This window comes from Xenopus laevis, chromosome 1L (genome assembly GCF_017654675.1).
Source record: "Xenopus laevis strain J_2021 chromosome 1L, Xenopus_laevis_v10.1, whole genome shotgun sequence".
Classification (NCBI taxonomy): Eukaryota; Metazoa; Chordata; class Amphibia; order Anura; family Pipidae; genus Xenopus; species Xenopus laevis.
In genome coordinates this window covers 65532362-65554777 of record NC_054371.1, presented here as the reverse complement: position 1 = coordinate 65554777, position 22416 = coordinate 65532362, and the positions used below count along the sequence as shown (strand labels likewise).

General features: G+C 38.3%; 1 protein-coding gene across 1 annotated transcript in view; it reads right to left on the bottom strand.

The window, feature by feature from the left end:
* Window positions 1-6767, bottom strand: part of slc7a11.L (solute carrier family 7 member 11 L homeolog) — a 117615-nt gene extending 110848 nt beyond the window's left edge. Inside the window, exon 1 of the mRNA XM_018268696.2 lies at window positions 6171-6767. Within this exon, the coding sequence (XP_018124185.1) occupies window positions 6171-6441 (271 nt within the window). The 5' untranslated portion in view covers window positions 6442-6767. The remainder of the gene's footprint in view (window positions 1-6170) is intronic.
* Between the last annotated feature and the right edge of the window lie 15649 nt (window positions 6768-22416).

The following is a 22416-nucleotide window of genomic DNA, read 5'->3' as shown; positions in this document are numbered from 1 at the left end:
TGAAAAGAGGCTAACAGGAACACTCTGTCAAGCTGTAGAAGAAAAGTAAATGTTATCCTAAGTGCTCTACATTTCTAAAGTTTAGAGCAATGTTCCCTTGGGAGCCAGGAACCCAAAAATGGATTTTGATTCAGTTATATAACTTGGTTTATTTATAGTGTAATTGCAAGGTGCAAAGTACAAAAAGGGACATTCTTGCACCATGCCCCACACTTTCTAGATGAAAAGCTTAAGGTAAGGCACATGGGCATCCCCCCATGCCATCCACTACCACCCCACTAACTTTCGCATCATTTATAAATATAAGTTATGCAGTGTCAATGTGCACAGGATGCTAGGAGCCTTTTCCTATGGCAAAGGGCTGCCTTGAGTCTGCTGCAGAGATGCACAGCATAGTAAGGCCCTGTACACATACAGTAAATGAGCACTTAGGAACATGATTTTTAAACCCCTAAGTAGTCTAGTACCACCTGTTATCCAGAATGCTCACCTGGGGTTTTATGGATAAGAAGTCTTTCCATAAATTGGATCTCCATACACTAAAACTATAAAAAATCATTGAAACATTAAATAAGCCCAATAGGCTGGTTTTGCTTCCAATAAGTTAAAAGAGAAACAAACCCTTAATAAAAAAAACCCTACCCCTCTATTCTACATAGACCCCCCTCCCTCCTCTCCCCCCCAGCCTAGCTGCCCCCCCCTCCCCGGGCAAATGCCTTTAATTCTTTACTTACCCCTCCTTGCAGATTCTCACCAGCGAAGTTCACGGACGCCATCTTCTTTTCTTCTGTAATCTTCGAAATTAGATTGGCGAAGCGGCACATGCGCACTGCAGATGCACCCAAACTCACGAAAATTGCCAAAGTGCCGGTCTCATTCAGAAGATTACCGAAGCGGATTAACTCCGCTGGACAGAATCTGCATGGAGGGGTAAGTAAAGACTTAGGGGCATTTGCCCGGGGGGACAGCTAGGCTGGGGGGAGGAGGGGGTTCTATGTAGGGTAGGGAGGTAGGGTTTTTTCATTAAGGATTTGTTTCTCCTTTAAGTAGAAAGGTACTGTTTTATTATCACAGAGACAGGGAAATTATTTTAAAAAAGTTCAAATTATTTGATTAAAATTGAGTCAATGGGAGATGGCCTTCCCGTAATTCAGAACTTTCTGGATAACGGGTTTCCAGATAGCGGATGCCATAGCCGTTCTGTTTTGTTATTACAGAGAAAAAGGAAATATGTTTTAAAATGTTGATTCATTTAATTTAAAGGGAGTCTAGGGGAGACAACCTTCCTGTAATTTGGAGCATTCTGGATAACTAGTTTCTGGATAATGGATCCTATAGTTACATCTTAGGCCTTTGTTAATGACCCCCCTATTTCTTCAGTTCACCTCCAGATACTCTCTTTATTCACTGCTTCATTTCTAACAGGACATTGCATTTTGCTTGTCCTTTTTAAGATGCACACAAGCATACTTAACACAGCTAATCAGATGTTCACCCTTCCTATGGAATCTGTAACAAAATTAATGTTAGGCATCGCCCTACCAGAGTTTTAAATGGTGCCTCAGATTTTACTTTTTTTCTGTTATGCCTTTCATCAACTGCTTAATCCCTACCAGCTCCCTTTTGCAAATCTCCAACCTTCCACAAATAATCGTAGCACAAGTCATATATCATAATAACGTTAAGGTGCAGTCAACAAAGTACTTTTTCCATATTATATATGGAGAGCAGGAAGCACACTGTATTTCCAAGAAAAAACTCCTCATACAGCTATTGTATGTATCTGTACGGCCTGCCTCAGTGGCCTCAACTGCCCTTAGATTTAAAGATCTTGCCAGTCAGTTTATGTGTTATGTTTTTGGTCCAGAGACACAAGAAATATGTTAACAAAATCGACGAGGACAGCAAGCACAGTCTAAAATAATAATAAATAGGCAACATATAAAGATTTATATTTAAACTGTGTTATCACTTCAGTTATTTAGTTATATGCATTAACATACAGAACTGAGCACAACAAGGGTTTCTTAGGTGGCAGCCTGTGAGTTGCACAGGGTTCAAGGTCCTGGGGGAGCCTCATATAGATGGATTTAAAGCCTATTATTTAAGATCTAAAATACTGTAGGTCGGTTGATACCAAACAAACCTGTTTGACAAATATGGATAAATATAGATTGCACATTTTAAAGACCTACTTAAAGGTGGCATTTTAATCAGTGGGTTATTATATACACTGAATCAGGGCTGCCATCAGGGGGCACAGGGGGTAGAAGTGTACCGGGCCCGGGCCTGAAGGGGGGCCTGGCAGTGCTGAAATTTTCGAAAGAGCCGGGCCCCCCTTGACAGCGCCGAAGCCTGCCGCCTCCTTCTGAAGTCCTGAACAGCTGAAATGCAGAAGTGCCGAAAAACAGACAAAATTTAATTCCTGAAGCAGCGAAAAGACCCAAAGTCACGAAAGGAGGCGAAGTTGAAGTCCTGAAGTCACAAGTTCAATTCCTCTGAACACCAATATGTGTTTTTTTTGTTTTTTTTAATCCCCTGGACACCAATGTATTATTTTAATACTCTATAGGCCACTGCCAGCAATGTTTTTTTTTTTAAATATTTTTTGGGCCCCACTTTTTTTTTAACTTGTAAGGGGGGCCCTGGCGCCAATGTTATTTTAAAAAATATTCTATGGGCCCCAATTTTTTTTTAATTTGTAAGGGGGGCCCTGGCACCAATGTTTTTTTTAAAAAATATTCTTTGGGGCCCCAATTTTTGTTTAACTTGTAAGGGGTGCCCTGGCACTGATGTTTTTTTACAAAAATGTTCTTTGGGGCTCCAATTTTTTCTAATTTGTAAGGTGGCCCTGGCACCAATGTTTTTTTAAAAAAAATATTCTTTGGGACCCTAATTTATTTTTAACTTGTTAAGGGGGCCCTGGCTCCAATGTTTTTTTAAAAAATTGTCTTTGGGGCCCCAATTTTTTTAACCTTTATGACACAGAATCCAGAGGGGGGCAGGACAGGTGACATCAGCTGCTGAGTGATGATGTTTAGGGGCAGACATGTATCATTATGTATCATTATGGGGCAGGGATATGACATGGCGGGCGATGATTGGATGACCTCCACATCATTCAGAGCAGAGTCCTTTCTGGTAATTTAACTTAGAACATTTACGGGGGAATGTAATAAAAATCGCTAACGGAAAAACTATTCGCAATGCGAAAAGTTATGCCTTTGCGCGAACAAAATTTGCTTTGTGCGAATTTAATATAGCTTTTGCGAGCCCTGTTTAGCGACCACTTCCGACAGTGAAAGACCGTGTGCGAATTTTATAGTTTGCGCCAATGCGCAGTCAATGTAATAAAACTTCTTACTGAAAAAGTCGTTATGTTTGCTCCAAAAGATTACGACACCTTCAAGCACTTCTTATGAGTGCGCAATTAAAATTCGCAATGCGCAATTAAAAGTCGCAATGCGCAATTAAAATTCGCAATGCAATAACAGTTTAAGGAACAATATTACATTGCGAGATGTGGATTTTTAGTCTTATTGGTGCGAATTGTTTTGCTCTTTGCGACTTTTATTACATTCCCCTGTTAGACAGGTAGTTTGGAACCAGACGGTTCTTGCAAAAACTGGACTCTCTGATTCAAAATCAGACATTGAACATTACTTTATTTGGAAAAGCAAGGCTTTCCATAATATTCATGATAATATGGCCACAGGGGGAGGGATTCTCTGTTTGAAAATACATTTAATATAAACTTTGCTCATAACTGGAAAGATTCATGTAATTAAATAATATACACTATTCATAAGTAAGGTTTATATTCCTATAATTTTTCTATAGATGTTTAGTATATCATGTTAGATTGGATCATTCTGCACGAGTATCCTTATTGGAATTTTTGTGTTTACCTAAATGAATGAGAACTAACAAATGGCTCCTTAACAAATAATCAGTTCTATTTCTCTCCATCTACAATTCTTCCTGCTTGGCAAAGCCTTGTCTTACTCAACAACAAAAGACGCATAAATCTGTACTGATTTAAGTATGATAATAATATACCTTTAAGGCAAATTACACACCCAGTCGCAGGCATCAATATTATTTCCTTATACGTAATTCTTTCTTGAGAAACAAAGAACACGTGTGGCTTTCCTTTTACTTTACCAGTGCCACCATGCCCCCACTGTTTACATGTACACAAAGGTTTTGCTTAAAGCTGTACCAACATGTCACTGAGACTAGAATCACCAGGTACTAACAGAACGTAATCTTCATCATCTTCATGACGGACACAGGGAAATATGCCTATATATGGCAGACCGTCATTTTTATTTGAGAAACCAAATAAAAAAAAGTTATTTATAAAATGTAATTAGAAAGGGAAGAATAAAAATAAAAAAAGGACATTATTGCACTAAAATCATTGTTCAGGGTAATACAGCGGGACTTTAACATTTTCTTTTCATTAAATATAATCAAATATTTTTGAGCATAAATAATTTTTTTTATTTTATTAAAATGAACCAACACGCCAAACTTAAATGATTATTCTCGTGTGAAGCACACAGTCACATTGCCTAACCAGAATGGAAATAGCCAGCACACTTATGAAGCTCAGTTATTGCAGTACACGCCTCATCCTATCGACGTCACAACAAACAGCTGAAGTACAGGCAGCACTCGGGGAAAAGTTTTGTATCCACCCAACTGCCGGCACAGTGATTATAGGACTCCCGTGACTATTAAAAACGAACATCTATTGCACAGCCAATGCATGGAAAAATATTCATTTTATATCCAGTATGGTTGAAGCTATGGTCTCATGTAGGCACAGGATTGTTTGCTATCAAGATGAAGTCTATCCTTATTTTGGATCTCCATACGATTTTTAATTAAAAAATTTTTTTTTAATTAATTAAACCCAATAGGATAGTTTGCATCCAATAAGGATTAATTATCTCTCAGCCAGGATCACCTACAAGTTACTGTTTTATAACTACAGAGAAAAAAGGAAATATTTTGTAACATTTTGAATTATTTGATTAAAATATATGAAAGATCTGAGTTTTCTGGATAATGGGTATATGGAAAAAATTTAATTTTTTCCTAGAAACCCATTATCCAGAAAAAGCAGATCTCCCATCGATTTTAATCAAATACTTTAAAAGGCAAATAAAGCAGTGCATAAAGAGGACTTGGAAAAAAGAGTATTTGGTATAAAAACAGGGGGGGGGGAATGAAATTGTGGAATGGGGCTTGAAAACCAGCAATCAGCTGATCATAGGAAACAACAGCAACCCTGTTACCTAGGTCTTATCATATGGGGCCATCTTTATTTAGGAAATAAGTTCCCCGTTAAGCTGCATTTATTAATTTTAGCAGCTTCAGTTGTTAAAGGGGTTGTCCCTTTGAGAGAAATTTTAGCATAAAGTAGAGAGTAATATTCTGAGACAATTTGCAGTTGGTTTTCATTTCTTATTTCTTATTCATTTTAGTTTTTGAGTTCTTTAGCTCTTTATTCAGCAGCCCTCCAGTTAGCAATTTTAGCAATCTGGTTACTAGGGTCCAAATTACGCTAGCAACCATGCATTGATTTGAATAAGAAACTGCAATATGAATGGCAGAGCACCTGAATAGAAACAGGCGTAATAAAAAGTAGCAATAACAATAAATGTGCAGCCTTACAGAGCATTCCTTTTTTAGATGGGGTCAGTGACCCCCATTTGAAAGCTGGAAAGAGTCAGAAGAAGAAGGCAAATAATTTAAAACCTATAAAAAAAAAGAAATAACGAAGACCAATTAAAAAGTTTCTTAGAATTGGCCATTATATATATATATATATATATATATATATGTATATATATATATATATATATATATATATATATATATATATATATATATATATATATATATATAGTTAATTTAAAGGTTAACATACCCTTTAATAACAAATTCAGAAAATAACAATATAGATTAAGAGAAAGATACATTCTATACATTTACTTTTTAATGCACCAAAACTTTTTGTTTACTTTTGGCTGAACTTTTTTTTTATGTCAAATTGCCATTTGTGCTGAGTCAGCCTAATAAAAAAAAGCTAGATACCCACATTTTGGCTAAAGTCATCGACAAATAGCAAATTATACAAAAGCAAGCACCTCACTCACCAAATAATGAGAGAATGCCACAGGCCGTCCATACAACCAGCGACATTCCTACACTCCCTGTATTTTGGAGGATTCCTTTGGGAGAAATAAAAATCCCAGCTCCAATAATAGTTCCAATGATTATTGAAATTCCTCTCAACAGAGTAACTTTCTTTTTCAGCACCACTTTTTCTCTTTTCTCAGACATCTTTGTATCAGCTGAGGGCACCGTACGGAGTGAGTCCTTCCCTTTGGTTACACAGTATACATCATCAGCTGCTTGCTTATACATGATGAGCTGAACAGTAGCAGGGATCCTTTCCAACTCAGAAAAAATGATTTGCAGGTGGTTTCTGTAGTCTGACAGCCGTGAGCGGCGAGATCTGCTCTACTTTTTAACTTTCCAAAGAATAATTCCAGGAGCAGTCTTTCACTTCTCAGCAACACCTGTAGTTTGCTGGTCTACTCTTATCTACGGTGAGAGACTAGACTAACTTCCGTATGCCTCTGACCATTTCTGTTTCATTGTGCTCCTGTCATTCTGGGTTATTGCTGCCCGATGATGATGATGCAAATCCCACAGGTTTGCATCAGCCACATGAAAATCTTTGCATTACTCAGCACTTCCACAAACAGCATGTTGCACAAGGCAAAGCCTGATCTGATTATCCGAATCTGTAGGAGTGACACAAACTCCTGATGTTTTAAGCAGATCATTGTGACTTGCAAAATGCCTGAAGAACAAAGGCTATTTACTCTTAGGCAGCCAAATTTATTATAACTTGGGAAAGTTTTCTAAACAGGTATGTCATCTGTTATCCGGAAACCAATTATGCAGAAAGGTCTGAGGCTTTCTCCCATAGACTCCATTTTAATTAAATAATTAAAATGTATACAAATTACTTCCTTTTTCTCTGTAAAAATAGAACGGTACCTTGTACTAAGATGTAATTAATCCTTATTGGAGGCATAACAATGCTACTGGGTTTATTTATTAAATACTTCTTAGCAGTTTTAAGGTATGGAGATCCAAATTACAGAAATACCCCCTTCTCCCCAGGTCCCAAGCATTCTGGATAACAGGTCCCATGCCCATGTCACATAGACAACTTTACACAGGTATCATAGTGTTAAAGGAGAACTAAAGCTTAACTAAAGAAGTAAGCTAGGAATGCTATACATTATGTTTTGAGATTCTGTACCAGCCCAAGGCAACCACAATACTTTATCAGTGAAGATCTGTGTATCCAAAGATGCCCCAGTAGCTCCCGTCTTCTTTTCTGCTTATCCACTGCACATGCTCTGTTCTGCTGCCACTTACTGAGCTTAGGGACTGACTCACAATATACAGTACACATAGAATATAAATGTCACAATATAAGGCTGATTAGTAATTAATACAGATAATTACTACATGGCAGCACAGAAACAAGAGCAACTAGCATCAGAATTTATCAGCCTTGTAGCATCAGGTTATATTACAGGCCAACCTCATTTTCTGCTTGTAATAACCACTTAGTTTCTCAACAGCTGCTCAGAGCCCACTGAGCATGTGAGTGTCACAGACACTTTCCAAGATGGTGACAACTTTGATGTCCCGGATCATTGCTGCTATTGAGAAGCTGAAACTTTAAGCTGGTGCAATAAGTTCAATATACAAAATATGGCATTTTCAGCCAAATTAATGTTTAGGGTTTAGTTCTCCTTTAATAGCTGCCTAAAGCAAATACAATTCATACTCTTGTTCTCAGGGCTTCATTGAAAAGGCTAAATCACCATTACAAAGAGTGTGCTGTGCATAAGGGTGGTGGCAGACAACAAATTGCCTCTTCTTCTGGCGACTAATCTCCCCTAAACGCTTTCCCGCCGGCTTGAATGTAAATTGCCTGCGAGATGGCACCTGGAACGCTTCATTTTCGGAATTTTCGCCCAAAGTTGCCTCAAGAGGAAATTTCGGGCCACTTCGGAAAACGAAACGTTCCGAGTGCCATCCTGCCGGCAATTTACTTTCTAGTCGGTGGGAAGGCATTTCGGGGAGATTAGGAGAGGTGATTTGTCGATGGGAATCTTAGCGTGTGTCACCACCCTAAGCAGAGGCATCAAACAAAAGTATATTGTGTCTATGAACATCATGTTCACTATTGGCATGTCTGTCTTCATGTCACAATAGCACCGTAACTCATTTATTAACACTGGGCACAACTGAAGTACAACGTTTTAACATCCTTGAATTCTGAAGATGTACAGTAGTAACAATATGACTTACATGTTGTACATATTTTTTCAGCTATAGGATATACAGATACAGGATCTATTATATGGAATTCTTGGGACTTGAAGTTATCTGGTTATGGATCCAAATGGCTCCTCTCTTGTCCCTGTAGACATAAGATATACAGCCTATATAGGAAAGCCCTGGAGCTATAAACGCAGGGGCTGCATGACAAGGGATCTGAATGACCAGCAGCCTAATTACACTGGTTTATATTTAAAGATTGGCAGAATCAGATGTAGCTGTGAGTGGGTGAGAAGGAAAGAGTTAAGGCAGGGGAAAGCTGGGCTGGGGAAGGAGACAGAGAGGAATGTGATGTCAGGGGTAGGGATGGGCGAATTTGACCCGTTTTGTTTCAGCAAAAATTTGTCGCCGACGGCCATTAAAGTCTATGGGCGTCGCACGGCAAATTTTTTATGACGCGCGTCTTTTTATTTTGACGCACAATGCCATACAAGTCTATGGATATCATTTTTTCGGCGAAACAAGGCGAACTAATTCGCCCATACCTAGTCAGGGGAAGAAGCTGTTCACTTCCTTATCTTCTAAGCAGGTAGAAACATCCAACCCACCCCGCCCTTTTTTTTTTTGCATAATTTGTCAAATGCCAGGAGTTTCTCTTTATGTTCCCATATTATCTATTAATAAGCAGATGTGAATGTATTACTGTATGTATTGCTATATTGTGGTTTATACAGTATAAACATGAGAGAGTTTGCATGTTATTATTCATGTTAAATGAATGTCAAGTTCTTGATCCAGGGAATGTTTCCTATCGCCATTGGGGTCAGGAAGGGATTTTTTCCCTCTTGAGGCATAATTGGCAGTAGCTTCAGGCTGGGTTTTTTGCCTTACTCTGGATCAAAACAATGGATATATGATAAGATATTTTTGGTTTTATTTGTCACAGCAGTGGTAGGACCTTGCCAGAGTACTGCACAGGTAAATTTAGAAGAGGGAGAAAGGAGGTTCTCTCCTGTGACTGCACAGTGGGTTGATTGATACAGACGCTACTACTGCTTGTGCTTGGATTTCCTATCATTAACACACTGCAGATTCAGGGCCAACAGCAGGGCTGCTGAACCTCATTAATGGTTGGAGATGCAGCTCCTGCTCATAGCAGAGTTTGGGGCCATACTCTCTGTAAGTAGAGGCAGCTTAATACTCAGTGGTAGATATAATGACATAGTGCTGATCTCAAGTGAGGAGCAGCAGAGCATAGTAGCGACCCCTTATGGAATTCTGCCTTTGAATATTGCCTTGGGGTGAGACTGGCAAGGTCCTATTTATTGGATAAAATGTTAATAAACGCTGTGGCCATTTTCACCATTTCTGGCTCCTTGTGTTTCTTTACTGTGTGTAACTAAGGAGTTCAATGGGATGGCTGAAGGCAAAGGGTCAATTGAGGAGTCCCAGTGTCATGTTTTTGTCCTGCAATCTGAAATCAGTAATCCACTATTTTATTTGTAAACACTTACACAGTGTTACACATTATACAGGACAGCCCTTCAGAGAACTGGGCTGTATAGATAAAATTTACAAGTGGCAGCAGGGATGCTAAGCACATACCTGTGATGAGTTCTCTAAGTCCAGCCCTATACAACCAGCACTGCAGCACCTATGAACAAGCAGCTGGGGACCATAAAAACTATGACCATAGTCCAAAACATATTTTATTCATATTGATATTTATTAATTATAAAAACAGACACAGGTATCTTTAGCATTAACTCTATTCATTGTGCTCACTTTAAACTTTTACAACATTAAACATTTTAAGTCATTCGAATTTTTTCCTTTTACGCTGTAATAATAAAACAGTAGCTTGTACTTGATGGTAACTAAGCTGCATGAGGGATGGGCGAATTTCACCCGTATCGTTTTTTTTTTTTTGACGCACAACGCCATACAAGTCTATGGGCGTAATTTTTTCGGTGAAACAAGGCGAAAAAATTCGCCCATCCCTATGCAGCATGAATCCATATTGGTGGCAAATCAATCCTATTGTCATTTAAATGTTTCTTTTATCAGACTTAAGGTATGGAGATCCAAATTACAGAAAGATCCTTATCCGTAAAGATCCCAGGTCCCAGACATTGCTGATAATACATTCTATACCTACAGTATATTATGCAATAAAATGCCTATATTATGCGCTTTTTTTATTAAATAATTCACTGAACAAATTTAGAAAACTGGAAACAGAAAAGCTTTGTTGAACTGAATATGGATTTAAAAGGTTTCAAGGGCACTACAGCCCACACAGATTAATAAAACAAGTGCAAGAGGATGGTAAAGGGCAGAAGCCATACAGTATATATAGTAATTATTTGCACATATTAAGGATCAAAGAATTGTTCTTGGCAAAGAAAACATGTATGTGTGTGAGTAATATTATATAATGAAGTGTAAATACCACATTTTAGCTAAAACTAGCCTCATTCCATTAGGAAGATTATGATTCAGTCTTGGATTTTATAATTCTTCTTCACTATGTGTCAAGATGAAATAAGGGTTACTTCATATCTCTGGAAAAATTAGCTAATACGTTACATCAAAGCTATATACTATATATATATATATATATATATATATATATATATATATATATATATATATATATATATATATATATATATATATATATATAACCAAAAGGAATGGTGGCACTCCTTAGACAAAATGAATACCTGGGTGCCAGCATGGGAAATAAGCAGTGAAAAAGGATTGCGGCACTCACAGGGTTTTAGTGAAAAAACAAAAAATGTTTTATTATTAAGCCTCAACGTTTCGATCCCCCACAGGGATCTTCGTCAGGAGTTTGTTTTTGCTCCTGACGAAGATCCCTGTGTGGGATCGGAACGTTGAGGCTTAATAATAAAACATTTTTTGTTTTTTCACTAAAACCCTGTGAGTGCCGCAATCCTTTTTCACTATATATATATATATATATATATATATAGTCAAATCCAAGAGTCCTCTGCACTCAACCCATTATCAATATATTTAAGACAGCGACATTTTGTGCATACTGCTACTAAAAAATGCCTTACCCTTTAAACAAAACAGGGATTGTTTGTCCATATATTGCAATATATTTAAGCTGGCCAACTACGTCAAAGTCATCCCATATCTGGCCAGTCCTATGCTCAATTTTATCTGATTCATTAAGAATTCCCTTGTTTGTTATAGTATATATATATATATATATATATATATATATATATATATATATATATATATATATATATATACAATTTTTTCTTTATTGTCACCACATTATGAAGCCTGTATTTGCTGACATTGGAGTGCATGGGATTATCCGGATGTAAAAAATGAAGTGATCATATAACTTAAATACCTGCACATACACACTTCATAAAAACTCACAGGTACTGTGCCCCTAGTGTGGTATTATCTGTAGCTACAGTATTTCTGGTTAGGAGTTAGCCACCAAAATTACTGTAAAAAAGAGCATGCAGTTGCTGAGTAGGTGGGGAGAGCATTTTGGAAAGTTGAAAACTAAAAGGAAGGCTATTTATTTCCCATCTGTCCCCAAAACAACAACTACTGCATAGTTAGGTTTTGTTATTGGGGTTGGATGTAGTGAGAAAGCTCCCACTTGTCAACAGCCTTTACAAATAATCACCATTACTGCAATAAAGGTACAATTTTATGAACAATAAGGGGCAGATTTATCAAGGGTCAAATTTCAAAGTAATGAGAGTTTTTTTGAAAAAAAAAAGATCAACCAACATTTATTTGAAAAACAATGTTTTTTTCTGCGGTTGAATAGGCTGTATTCGAATCGTTCGAATTGAAGTAACATTGTATCAAATTTGATTCAAAGTATTTTCAATAAAAAACTTTGATTTCTCAAGATCCACCAATAGGGATGTAGCGAACTGTTCGCCGGCGAACTTGTTCGCGCGAACTTCGACCGTTCGCGTCCGCCGAATGTTCGCGAACGTCGCGCGACGTTCGCATTTTGAGTTCGCGTTCGATTCGAATACAAATCGTTCGACCATTCGACCATTCGAATTCCTTCGACCGCTAAAAATCGAACGATTTCCATTCGTTCGAACGATTGTAAGCATTCGATCGAATGAAAAGCATTCGATCGAATGCTTCGATCGTTCGATTCGAATGAAAATCGTTCGATCGAACGATTAAAATCCTTCGATCGTTCGAATCGAACAATTTTAGCGGGTGTTCGAAGTTCGCGAACTGTTCGCGAACGTTCGCATTTTTTGCCGGTGTTCGCGAACGGCGTTCGCGAACACCAAATCGGCAGTTCGCTACATCCCTATTCACCAATTGAAATAGGTTCTAGGAGGTCCCCCATAGGCTAAAACAGCAAGGATGGAGAATGGTCGAAGTCGAAGTTTTAAAGAGACAATACATAAATTTCAATATTCAAATTTGAATCAAATTTTGGCCTATTCGATAGTCGAAGTACACAAAAATAGCTCGAAATTCAATATTTTTTTTCAAATTAGCATTATTGGCCAATAGACTTATGATCCTTCCACACTTTAATGTTGTGTTTGTAAAGGGGTGAATCTCTCTCTTTGGTCTTAATCTGTTGAGCCTGTGTTCAACAAGGCCCAGTAAAGCTGTTCTACCCTAGTGGGACAACCCTTCTAGGGAAAGTCGGGGGAACAGGTTTATTCAGCACAGGATTAAATTACTGTTATAGCATGTTCTAGGAAGGTGAGACAGACAGAACTAGTTACAAAGAGCAGCCTGTGCTCCAACAAGGATTGATAGCTGGAGGTCTCTGTTAGCCTAAGGCTGCAGGCACACAGGCTGAAGGCTCTGGCTGTTGACAGCCCGGGTATTTTCGCTTCATTGATTTGAATCCAATCAGCCTGTGTGCACTCACACACAATGGGGCTAAAGCTGAGGTCAGCCCAAATATGCAAAAGGAGGCATCTCTGTGCTGATCTCAGCTTCAGCTCCACTGTGTGTGAGCACAGGCTGATAACAGCCGGAGCCTTCAGTCTGTGTGCCCCTAGCATAAGTGAAGGGACCACAGATCTGAAAAAACATTCACCTTATTGTTCTTCTCCTTGATCTATTTCTGCTGTAAGCGATGCGGATCACATTTGCTAAAAAACTTTAAACTTCCTAGGCTACCTCCACAGTGGTGTCACAGACCTCTGCTCTGCCTGTAATTGTATCTGACATTTATCATTTCTATCTTTACTAGCCGAACAATAGTAATATTAGGCATTCGTATGGATTCAGCCGTCTGACTGGGAGCTTGATATTGGTGTAGCACAGTGTGATGCCACAGCCAGTAAGTTGCTCCCACGTTATTGTTATTCTTCCTAGCTGAAAATGGCCAGTTTTAGCCAATATAGGGTTACATAAGTAAAATAAAATGCGAGGTCAGTAAGTTCTTTCTTCTCATTTTAACAATGTGTTTATTGTTTTTCATAAACAAGTCAATAATGGAGCAGTACATATACAAAATTCCAAAATATTGAATGTAGAGGTCCAAAATTAAATAAGAGCAAAGAAAAATACATGAAATAAAAGCATCAAAGCACTTAGAACATAAAATGGGAAATAATTATACAATCTCCATTAAATATTTTCAATCTCCTTGTTCAGATGACCTAACGAATCCCAATTTAATTAACAATTCCTTTTTGGGTTTGTCAAATAAATCTAGATATCTAAACCAAAGAGTAAGTTATTTCTTGCATTGCAAGAGCTATCAGTGCACACCAAAGTATAACTTTATGTACTAAGGAGTTTGTAATGGAAGAATTCCAAACAACAATGAGATTGCAAATAACCTCACTGTACATTACTAAACACATAAGGATGCAGCCCAACCAAGATACGTAGATAGAAAAAAAGAAGCCACAGTAAGGCTGGGACACACTGGGCGATTTGGGGAGATTTAGTCGCCTGGCGACTAATCGCCGCGACTTTCCACGACCAATCTTCCCCGAATGCTTCCCCTCGCTCTGCGCCTGGCTAAAATGAAAAATCGCCTGCGCTAATCACACGCAGCGATTCGTTTTCCGAAGTCGCCCGAAGTTTCCTCGTGAGGCAACTTCGGGCGACTTCTGAAAACGAATTGCCGCGTGTGATTAGCGCAGGCGATTTTTCATTTTAGCCAGGCGCAGAGCGAGGGGAAGCATTCGGGGAGAAAAGTCGCTGCGATTAGTCGCCAGGCGACTAAATCTCCCCAAATCGCCCAGTGTGTCCCAGCCCTTAGAAATACTACATTCAAGGGCAAAATGTCCAATCACATCTCTCACTTTCTCAGTCAATGACAATCATAATTATCACTATTACAACTGACTTGCTGAAGCCATAGAGGTCTCAGTATAAAGGTAATACACGTAAATTAGCACAAAACTAAACATAGAAATAATTACTTCACATCATCATCATACTTATTTAAGTCTTAAATTAAATACTTGTTTGAAGTGGTAGGGTTTGCCAGATCACATTCTGATTGAACAGAAACACACCATTTACAGTAAAGTTATTCATACAGATACTTTCTCATCCATTTCTGCCTTTTTGTGTTCCTTTTTTCACAATCTACAAAAAAAACTAGTTGCAAAGCTGTGAACATTCTTACCTTTTTATTTTTTCTCATATTTCTCATATTTCTCTTATTCGGCAAATGACACTGGAATTATGGAAAAATGCATTGTGGTTAAAAAATATGCGATTGCGTCTTTGGACACTTCGGATGGTGAGTAAATGAGCCCTGTAGTTTAATAGAAAGACGCATGGTAAGACTGGAGGCGATGGACATACAGAACCGATTTCACTTTGCACACACTGTCATTTATCTGTACTAAAGTGAGCTCCGTAACTATGGCTTTGTAATACACCACATTTCCAGTTTAATCCCAAAGGATTAGAAAGGGTTGTCAACTGCTTTCAAATACCAATCTCAGGTTGAATCACACCAGCTCCATAAACCTTTCTGTATGAACAAGATTTAATGATGTCACTCAATAGACACTGATCTTTGAAAATCCATTTACCTCTGAAACATTTAAAGTGCAGAGATTTAGAGATTTATATGATTTATATCAAAATATCAACATTCAATACCCTGCTGGGCAAAAAAAAAAGCAAGTTTTACTGACAGTCATGTTACAGGAACTGTAAAAAAAAGTTATTTTCACACTAATACAATATTACACAAATAATTGTTCCCAATTAAAACATTTCCCCAAACAAAGATTCATTCTGAAGATGCTATGTACTTTGGAGAAACACTTTGGCTAGTATCAATCGTATCAATCATGTATTATAAAAACTAAAGACGCACCAAATCCACTATTTTGGGATTTGGTCGAAACTTTTATGAAGGAATCGGCCAAATCTCAAACTGAACCAAACTGCAAACTGCACAAGAAAAACAAATTAATTTCCTGTGTGACAAAAAAGTGATTTTAAAAGAGAAGGAAAGGTGAAAATCTCTGGGAAGAGTGCAAAATGTAAGTCCCCTCATTGAATTCACTTACCTAATACCCTAGTTGGGATGGTGCTCCAGTTAGCAGAAAGTTGCACCAGCCCATTGTTTTGCTCAGCTAGCACCATGGCTATTCTCTTCTTCTGCTCTTTCTTCTCTACCCTGGTGCTGATAGTGAGGCCCATATGCAATTGTGATGAGGCCCTGGTGCACTCTTCACTCCATATATATGATAAATGATGTTTAAGGAAAAGAAAGGTCCAATCTGCGGGTGGTGCCAACTGTTAGGGAAACCCTCAAAGATTGTAATCACCAACTAGTGACGGGCAAATTTATTCGCCAGGCGTGAATTTGCGGGGAATTTGCATGTATCTCCACTGGCGAATAAATTAGTGGATTTGCCGTGAAAATTTGCTGGTGTCGAAAAAAATTTTGACGCTGGGGACGATTAACGGACGCCCATTAACTTTAATGGGCACCGGCGTCAAAATCGACATTTTGCTAATTTTTTGCCAGTTTCATGAAATTTGTGGTGAAACAGGACAAATTCCCCCATCACTAGTCATAACCCTGGTTGTTGCTTCTGTTAGCAAAAAACGGCACCGTCCCTTGGTACTTGCGAATGACTCTCTACCTCCCTTTGTCTTTCTTTAAAATCCAGTGGTTGACGCATGCACAAATAAGCTGACATTTTTGTTAAAGTTCAGCTACTGTACATGCACACCCATGCAAAGAAAGAAGAAGCAGGAAGATGATTGTTCCATTGTGCTCACTGAGAAGAACCTCAGAATCTTGCAGCTTCCTGCTAACAAGAGAGCGGAGGCATCAGGTAACTGAATATAATCACTTGGGGCTGATTTTGGCTCCAAAGGCATTTTGCCTTTCCTTCTTCTTTAAGGATTCGATATGGCCAGGGAATTGGATTTGGGCATTTGGAAGGGGGAGAACACTCGGACCCTAGGTGCATACCTCTGTTGCCTGTTGGAGTTGTTGAGCAAGGGGGTGCAATGGATGATGGATGAGGGCAAGGGGTTTGCCTTGGGCACCTGTTGCTTTGGAAGCTTTGGAATTGTCTCTGGTTAGAATATTGCTTCCCAGGCTGCTTGATCTATTTTGCTCTCCTTGAAGAACTCATTGCTGGTAATGAGCTCTTGTTACTACTTATAGTATGAACCCTTGCAGCAATTGTCTATTGTATGCATGCATTCCTGTAACACACAGGGTTCCTGAATCATAGTGCTTTGTTCCCTATAAAATTTGCAGCAATGTGACTTTTGTCCATCCATTTCTCTATGTCTTCGCCCAGTGCTGACACTTTTGGTGGCTTCTGCTGCTGTTCTCCTATTTTATCCTTTCAGTTTCTCTAAATATTATCCAATTTTATCATTGTTTTGGTGTTGAGTATTTCTTGTTTTTTTTACCCTATGTTCCCCTAAGGCCGGCAGTAAATAAATTTTTTTGGGAAAAGAGGGGCTACTAGTTGCTGGGTTTTGTGTCCTTAGGTCACAGTCCAAGTGTCATTTAAGAAGCAATTTTCCATGTTTTTTAAACCCAGAATACAGTGTTTTTTCTACAATTCCATCATCATTGTTGCTGCTGATGCCTTAAAACATACACAATGCACTTGAGTTTGACATCAATCGGAATCAGTTGCAGTATATCTTCATTTCTGGCATATTGACACAGACTGCTGTGAGAATAGTGACGATATAGCTACCAGCATCAATAGGCGCAATCGGAAGAAATTGGAAGAAATTTAGAACAGTAGGTGGTATGGATAGAGCTAGTATAGGTATGCAATCCATTATTCGGAAACGTATTATCCAGAAAGCTCGGAATTACAGAGAGGTTATCTGCCATAGACTCAATTGTAATCAAATAATCCACATATTTAGAAATGTTTTCCCTTTTCTCTGTAATAATAAAACAGGACCTTGTACTTGATCCAAACTAAGATTGAACGAATCCTTATTGGAAGCAGAACCAGGTTATTGGGTTTATTTGATGTTTACATGATTTTCTACTAGACTTAAGGTATAAAGATCAAAATTACATAAAGATCTGTTATCCAGAAAACCCCAGATTCTGAGCATTTTGGGTAGCACATTTTGTTGCACGTTTATTAAAGACCGATATTTCCCCAACTGACAACAATCTATTGGATGGGAGTTTATTTATTTTAGGTACATTTTGCTTTTGGATTCTTTTCCCACCCTGGTTCCCCTCCTCTGTCCCCATAGTATCAGTAATAAATTAAAATCCCTGGGCTGCAAGCCAGACTGTTGCTGCTCCCCTTTATTAATGATTGTATCGGTGTTGTCATTACCCACATTCTGTAAGGGGTTATACCTGTTACTCACACTGATAACTTGGGTAAAATTGTGTTCAGTCCTGATTCTAGTCCTGATTCTAGTAGTGCCAATAGGGTTACCAACTGATGACATGGATCTCTGTACTGAGGGGTTTCTGTATTTCTCCTATTACCAGATTCAGATTTTTATTTGTTCCACCCACAGATCCGTGATTCTGTGTGACACTATCCAACCCCTCCAGCCCCCCTTACCCAACTGGAGTTGAAAAATGTCCACACCTGGCACAAATGAAGTTAATATGCTGATTATTAGTTTTTTGTTGTAATTATACTGGCTAATCTGGGTTAGATGAACTGTAACTCTCATATGCAATGTCAACATAAATTTAGAAATATACTGGGCACCACTGGTTCTTAACAATAAAAAGTGGATTAATTAAACATCGATTTAGTACAATAATTAGGAAAGAAATCAATTTGTAATCATGTGACAGGCAGATTCAAATAATAGGTTCATTCAAGTCTTTCCCAATAACATTATTTAGCATAAAATTGCTCATGAACATGCTTCATGTTAGAAGATCTGCCAGTAACTTGTTCCGATCATTTACTAGTTTGATATCTATTCTGTGATATAGTTCAACCGGAACCGATTTTAGAAACCCTGTGATTTTGGCCTAAGGGAAGTTTTCTTTTTTTTTTAAAAAAGTTGTACATTTCTCATTCATTTCTGTTTTTCATGTAATTCAATTATCATGTAATTCTAGTCTCTCTTCTGCTCAGAAAGAAAGGTAAAACTGGCAGATTACATATGAACAAAGGAATGCCTGGGTCTCCCCTAAAGGGAACTATGCCTCAGCATTCTTCATAAACTGCAATATTATAAATTGTTAGAAATCGACATGCAACTGAAACTGTATACGGCAGAGCTAAATAACTATGGAAAGACATGCAGATCATTTATTATATTGGACATAGCATACAATATGGGTCATATTACATTACATTACTACCTCAGTTGCAATTGCACCAATTTTATTGCAGTCAGTTGCATGCAAAACCCCATTCATTAAAGCTGCGTGTGTCAAATTATGGTCTTCCATATAGTTGAAATAGGCACCAATCAGTGCTTCCAATTTCCTGTTAAAAATTTAGTGCAGTTGCTCCCATTGATGCAGAGGAACCGTCTCTGGACCTAGGGTCAGACTGGGCTGGTGGGACACCAGGAAAAAATCTGAGGGTTTTTTTACTTGCAGGGGGCCCTTATCTCCAATGGCTTTTTATAACATGTGGGGGGGGGGGTATCCACCAATGGCTTTTTATAACTTAGGGGGAGTTACTGTTTTAGCTCTGTCTGTTTGGCTTTTTTACAGTGTGGTGGGCGAGATATGGGGTGGGGCTTGGGGGTGGGGACCAGGGGCCCCAGAAAATTTTGATGTACAGGGCCCCGTGAACGTTACCTCTTGCGCTAAACTTGCCTTCGCCACCTCAGACCAGGCGAAGTGCAAAAGAGTAGATAGGAGTTCTTCAAAAAATAGTTGAACATTTTTTAAGTCCCAAAAAATGCTCGCTTTTCATTTTTCAGGGTGATAGGCTGCAAAAGATCGTAAATCTTTTCTGGGGTACCTGGCTTCCCCCCTACATTTCCTAACATATGGCACATAAACTATACACTGGGCTCATATGTAGGGCAATATAAGAACTCTATTTTATTTTATTAAGGTTTCCCAGGTTTGTGTAATGTAATGTATTGGCTGCAACATATAAACCCATTGAACTTTAACTTATTGCCGTATGCAAATTAGGCAACGCTAGTGCAACTTTGCTTTGCTTGCCGCAGTAACGATAACGCAACTTCGCCAGCATTTGGACGCAACTTTGATTTTAGTGAATTAGCGTTGTCCTGGCGAATCTATGCCTGGTGAAGTGTTGTAATGTGAGCGAAGTGGACACTAGCGCCAATTCGGCACTTAGTGAATCTGCCCCCTTGAGAGGTGCCCCCTTCTCCTTTAAGTACTATTACTACTTCAGGGAACTTGTTCATAGTTTATAAATATTTTTATAAATATAAATATATATATAAATATATATGTAAAGGATAGTAACAGTTGAAACTGTATGTAGACCTGATTGTATTTTCAAAATAGATTTTTCCGTTTTGAGGCCTGGATTCTGCCTTTAACAGGAATGCAAGGCTAGGGTGAAAGGCACATAAAATCTACTGACATTTCATATATTCCTAATTTTAAATCATCCTTTATTTAATAAATTAACTTCCTAATTTCTAAAGATACAGTTATACTAGTTGGCTATAACACAATTGTCTCTAAGTTTAAATACCTACACAAGTGTCATGTTGGTCCCTGTATCTGCATAACTGCATTCAGTTAAATACACAGCTCTATATTTCATACATAACATATACTAAGGATTCTAGCATATGAGTAGTATTTTATTCTCTATATCAGAAATCAAAGAATATTTTTGGCTTCATTCCAACCACTGTACCATCTGGGAATACAGTTCCTTGGTGCATTTTCGGATACCTGCCAAATACTGAATGAATATATGTTATCAGCACTTTTCCTCAATAGAATCAAGGACAATACTGCTTCCCAGCAATTGAGTTCAAGGTGAGCAGTGGGTTTGATTTAGATTGAATAATATATAACTGCTATATTCCTATCCTAGTGTATCCAGGATCTTAGAATCTGTAAGAATGTCTATTTAAAGCCATTTATATTGAAGAAAGTATCCAAATAAATAACTCACTTCCTCTAAAAAAAATCTATAAATATTATATGCCAGATAGAACATCAAAAATGGAACGAGGTACCTGGAACTTCTTCTGTAGATCTACAACCCTGACTATTATTACTACACTTATTACTACACCTCTGGGAAGAGTAGAAGTATAGGGCCAATAGACACCACTGTATTTTTATACATTTTACCCCCCCCACACACACACCAGACATAGGAACACATGTATGTAGTGTTAGACTGGATCACTTGGGGACCACCGGAGGTCATGACTTAAAGGCCCACCAACCCAGCTGCCTTTTCTTTCTAATGGTAATGGCCATAGCTATTTTGATATTAAGGGTTGCAATCTCTGTGGGCTGGGGATTCATGGAGCCTTAGTCAACAGCTGACCCAGGGACAGTGGGTCCTCTTGGATGGGATCCCTACAATATGTAGATGGATGATATAGGGCCCACTAGGACTGGAGCCCACCAGCATAGCTCTCATTATCCCGGTGGACCAGTCCAACACCTCATGTATGTTTTGCTTAATGAGATTCAGTGCTTCAGCATAGGTTATTCCTGGCTCATTTCCCTTAAAGAACATGAATAGAATGATTGTATTGTTTGAGACATAATAGTCTTAGCACAACACAACCAGCACTGCTCCCTGAAAACAGTTGTTCAACAAAACACATCAACATTATTCGGATACCCACTGACTTTAACACGAATTGACGCGGGTGTCAAAATTGATGCGGGCATCAAAATTCACGGTTTGCGTATTTTTTGCTGCTTCGTGAATTCCGCTGTTCTTATCATGGTCTCATTGAGCTGCTGGTAGTTTATTATTTCACCTTTGCCCACTGTTACTGATCTTGCTATTGAGAGATACCTGCTATTTCCTCTAATATTTTTGGGCAAGACTCTCTGTGAATATGTAGTAACATGGAAATAGTTGTAAATGGCCCAATAACGTATAATAACAACTCATGTCAACAGATTTAATTTCACCTTAAAGAAAAAATCCTATTCCCCTAGCAAACCCTGCCACCTTTAAATGGTGCAACAAAGATAAATGGCTAGTATATAATCACACTACTAAACATGTTGCAACCTCACTAAGATTAAAGGAAATGAGGAAAAGACATGAAATACAATTTAGAAAAACAAACACAATACATGGGTCAAAGCGTATGTAAGAACAACAGATTCACATAATACAAGTTCCTTGCTAGATTAACACAGCTTGGCAAGATCAGCAGTGAGTCTTTAAGTAAACATAAGTGTTTGCTTTTATTCATTATTTAGCTCTCTACTCCCTGTGATAGCAGAGCAGTGTGTTAGCAACTGTGAGAACACAGATTCATATATTTCAACTGCTTTGTTGTGTAAAGACCCTTTCAGGGCTATGTGTAATTCTAAATATGGTCCTTATTTATTTTTTCCACTGAACTCATTTATAGCAGATATTTGAGAATCAT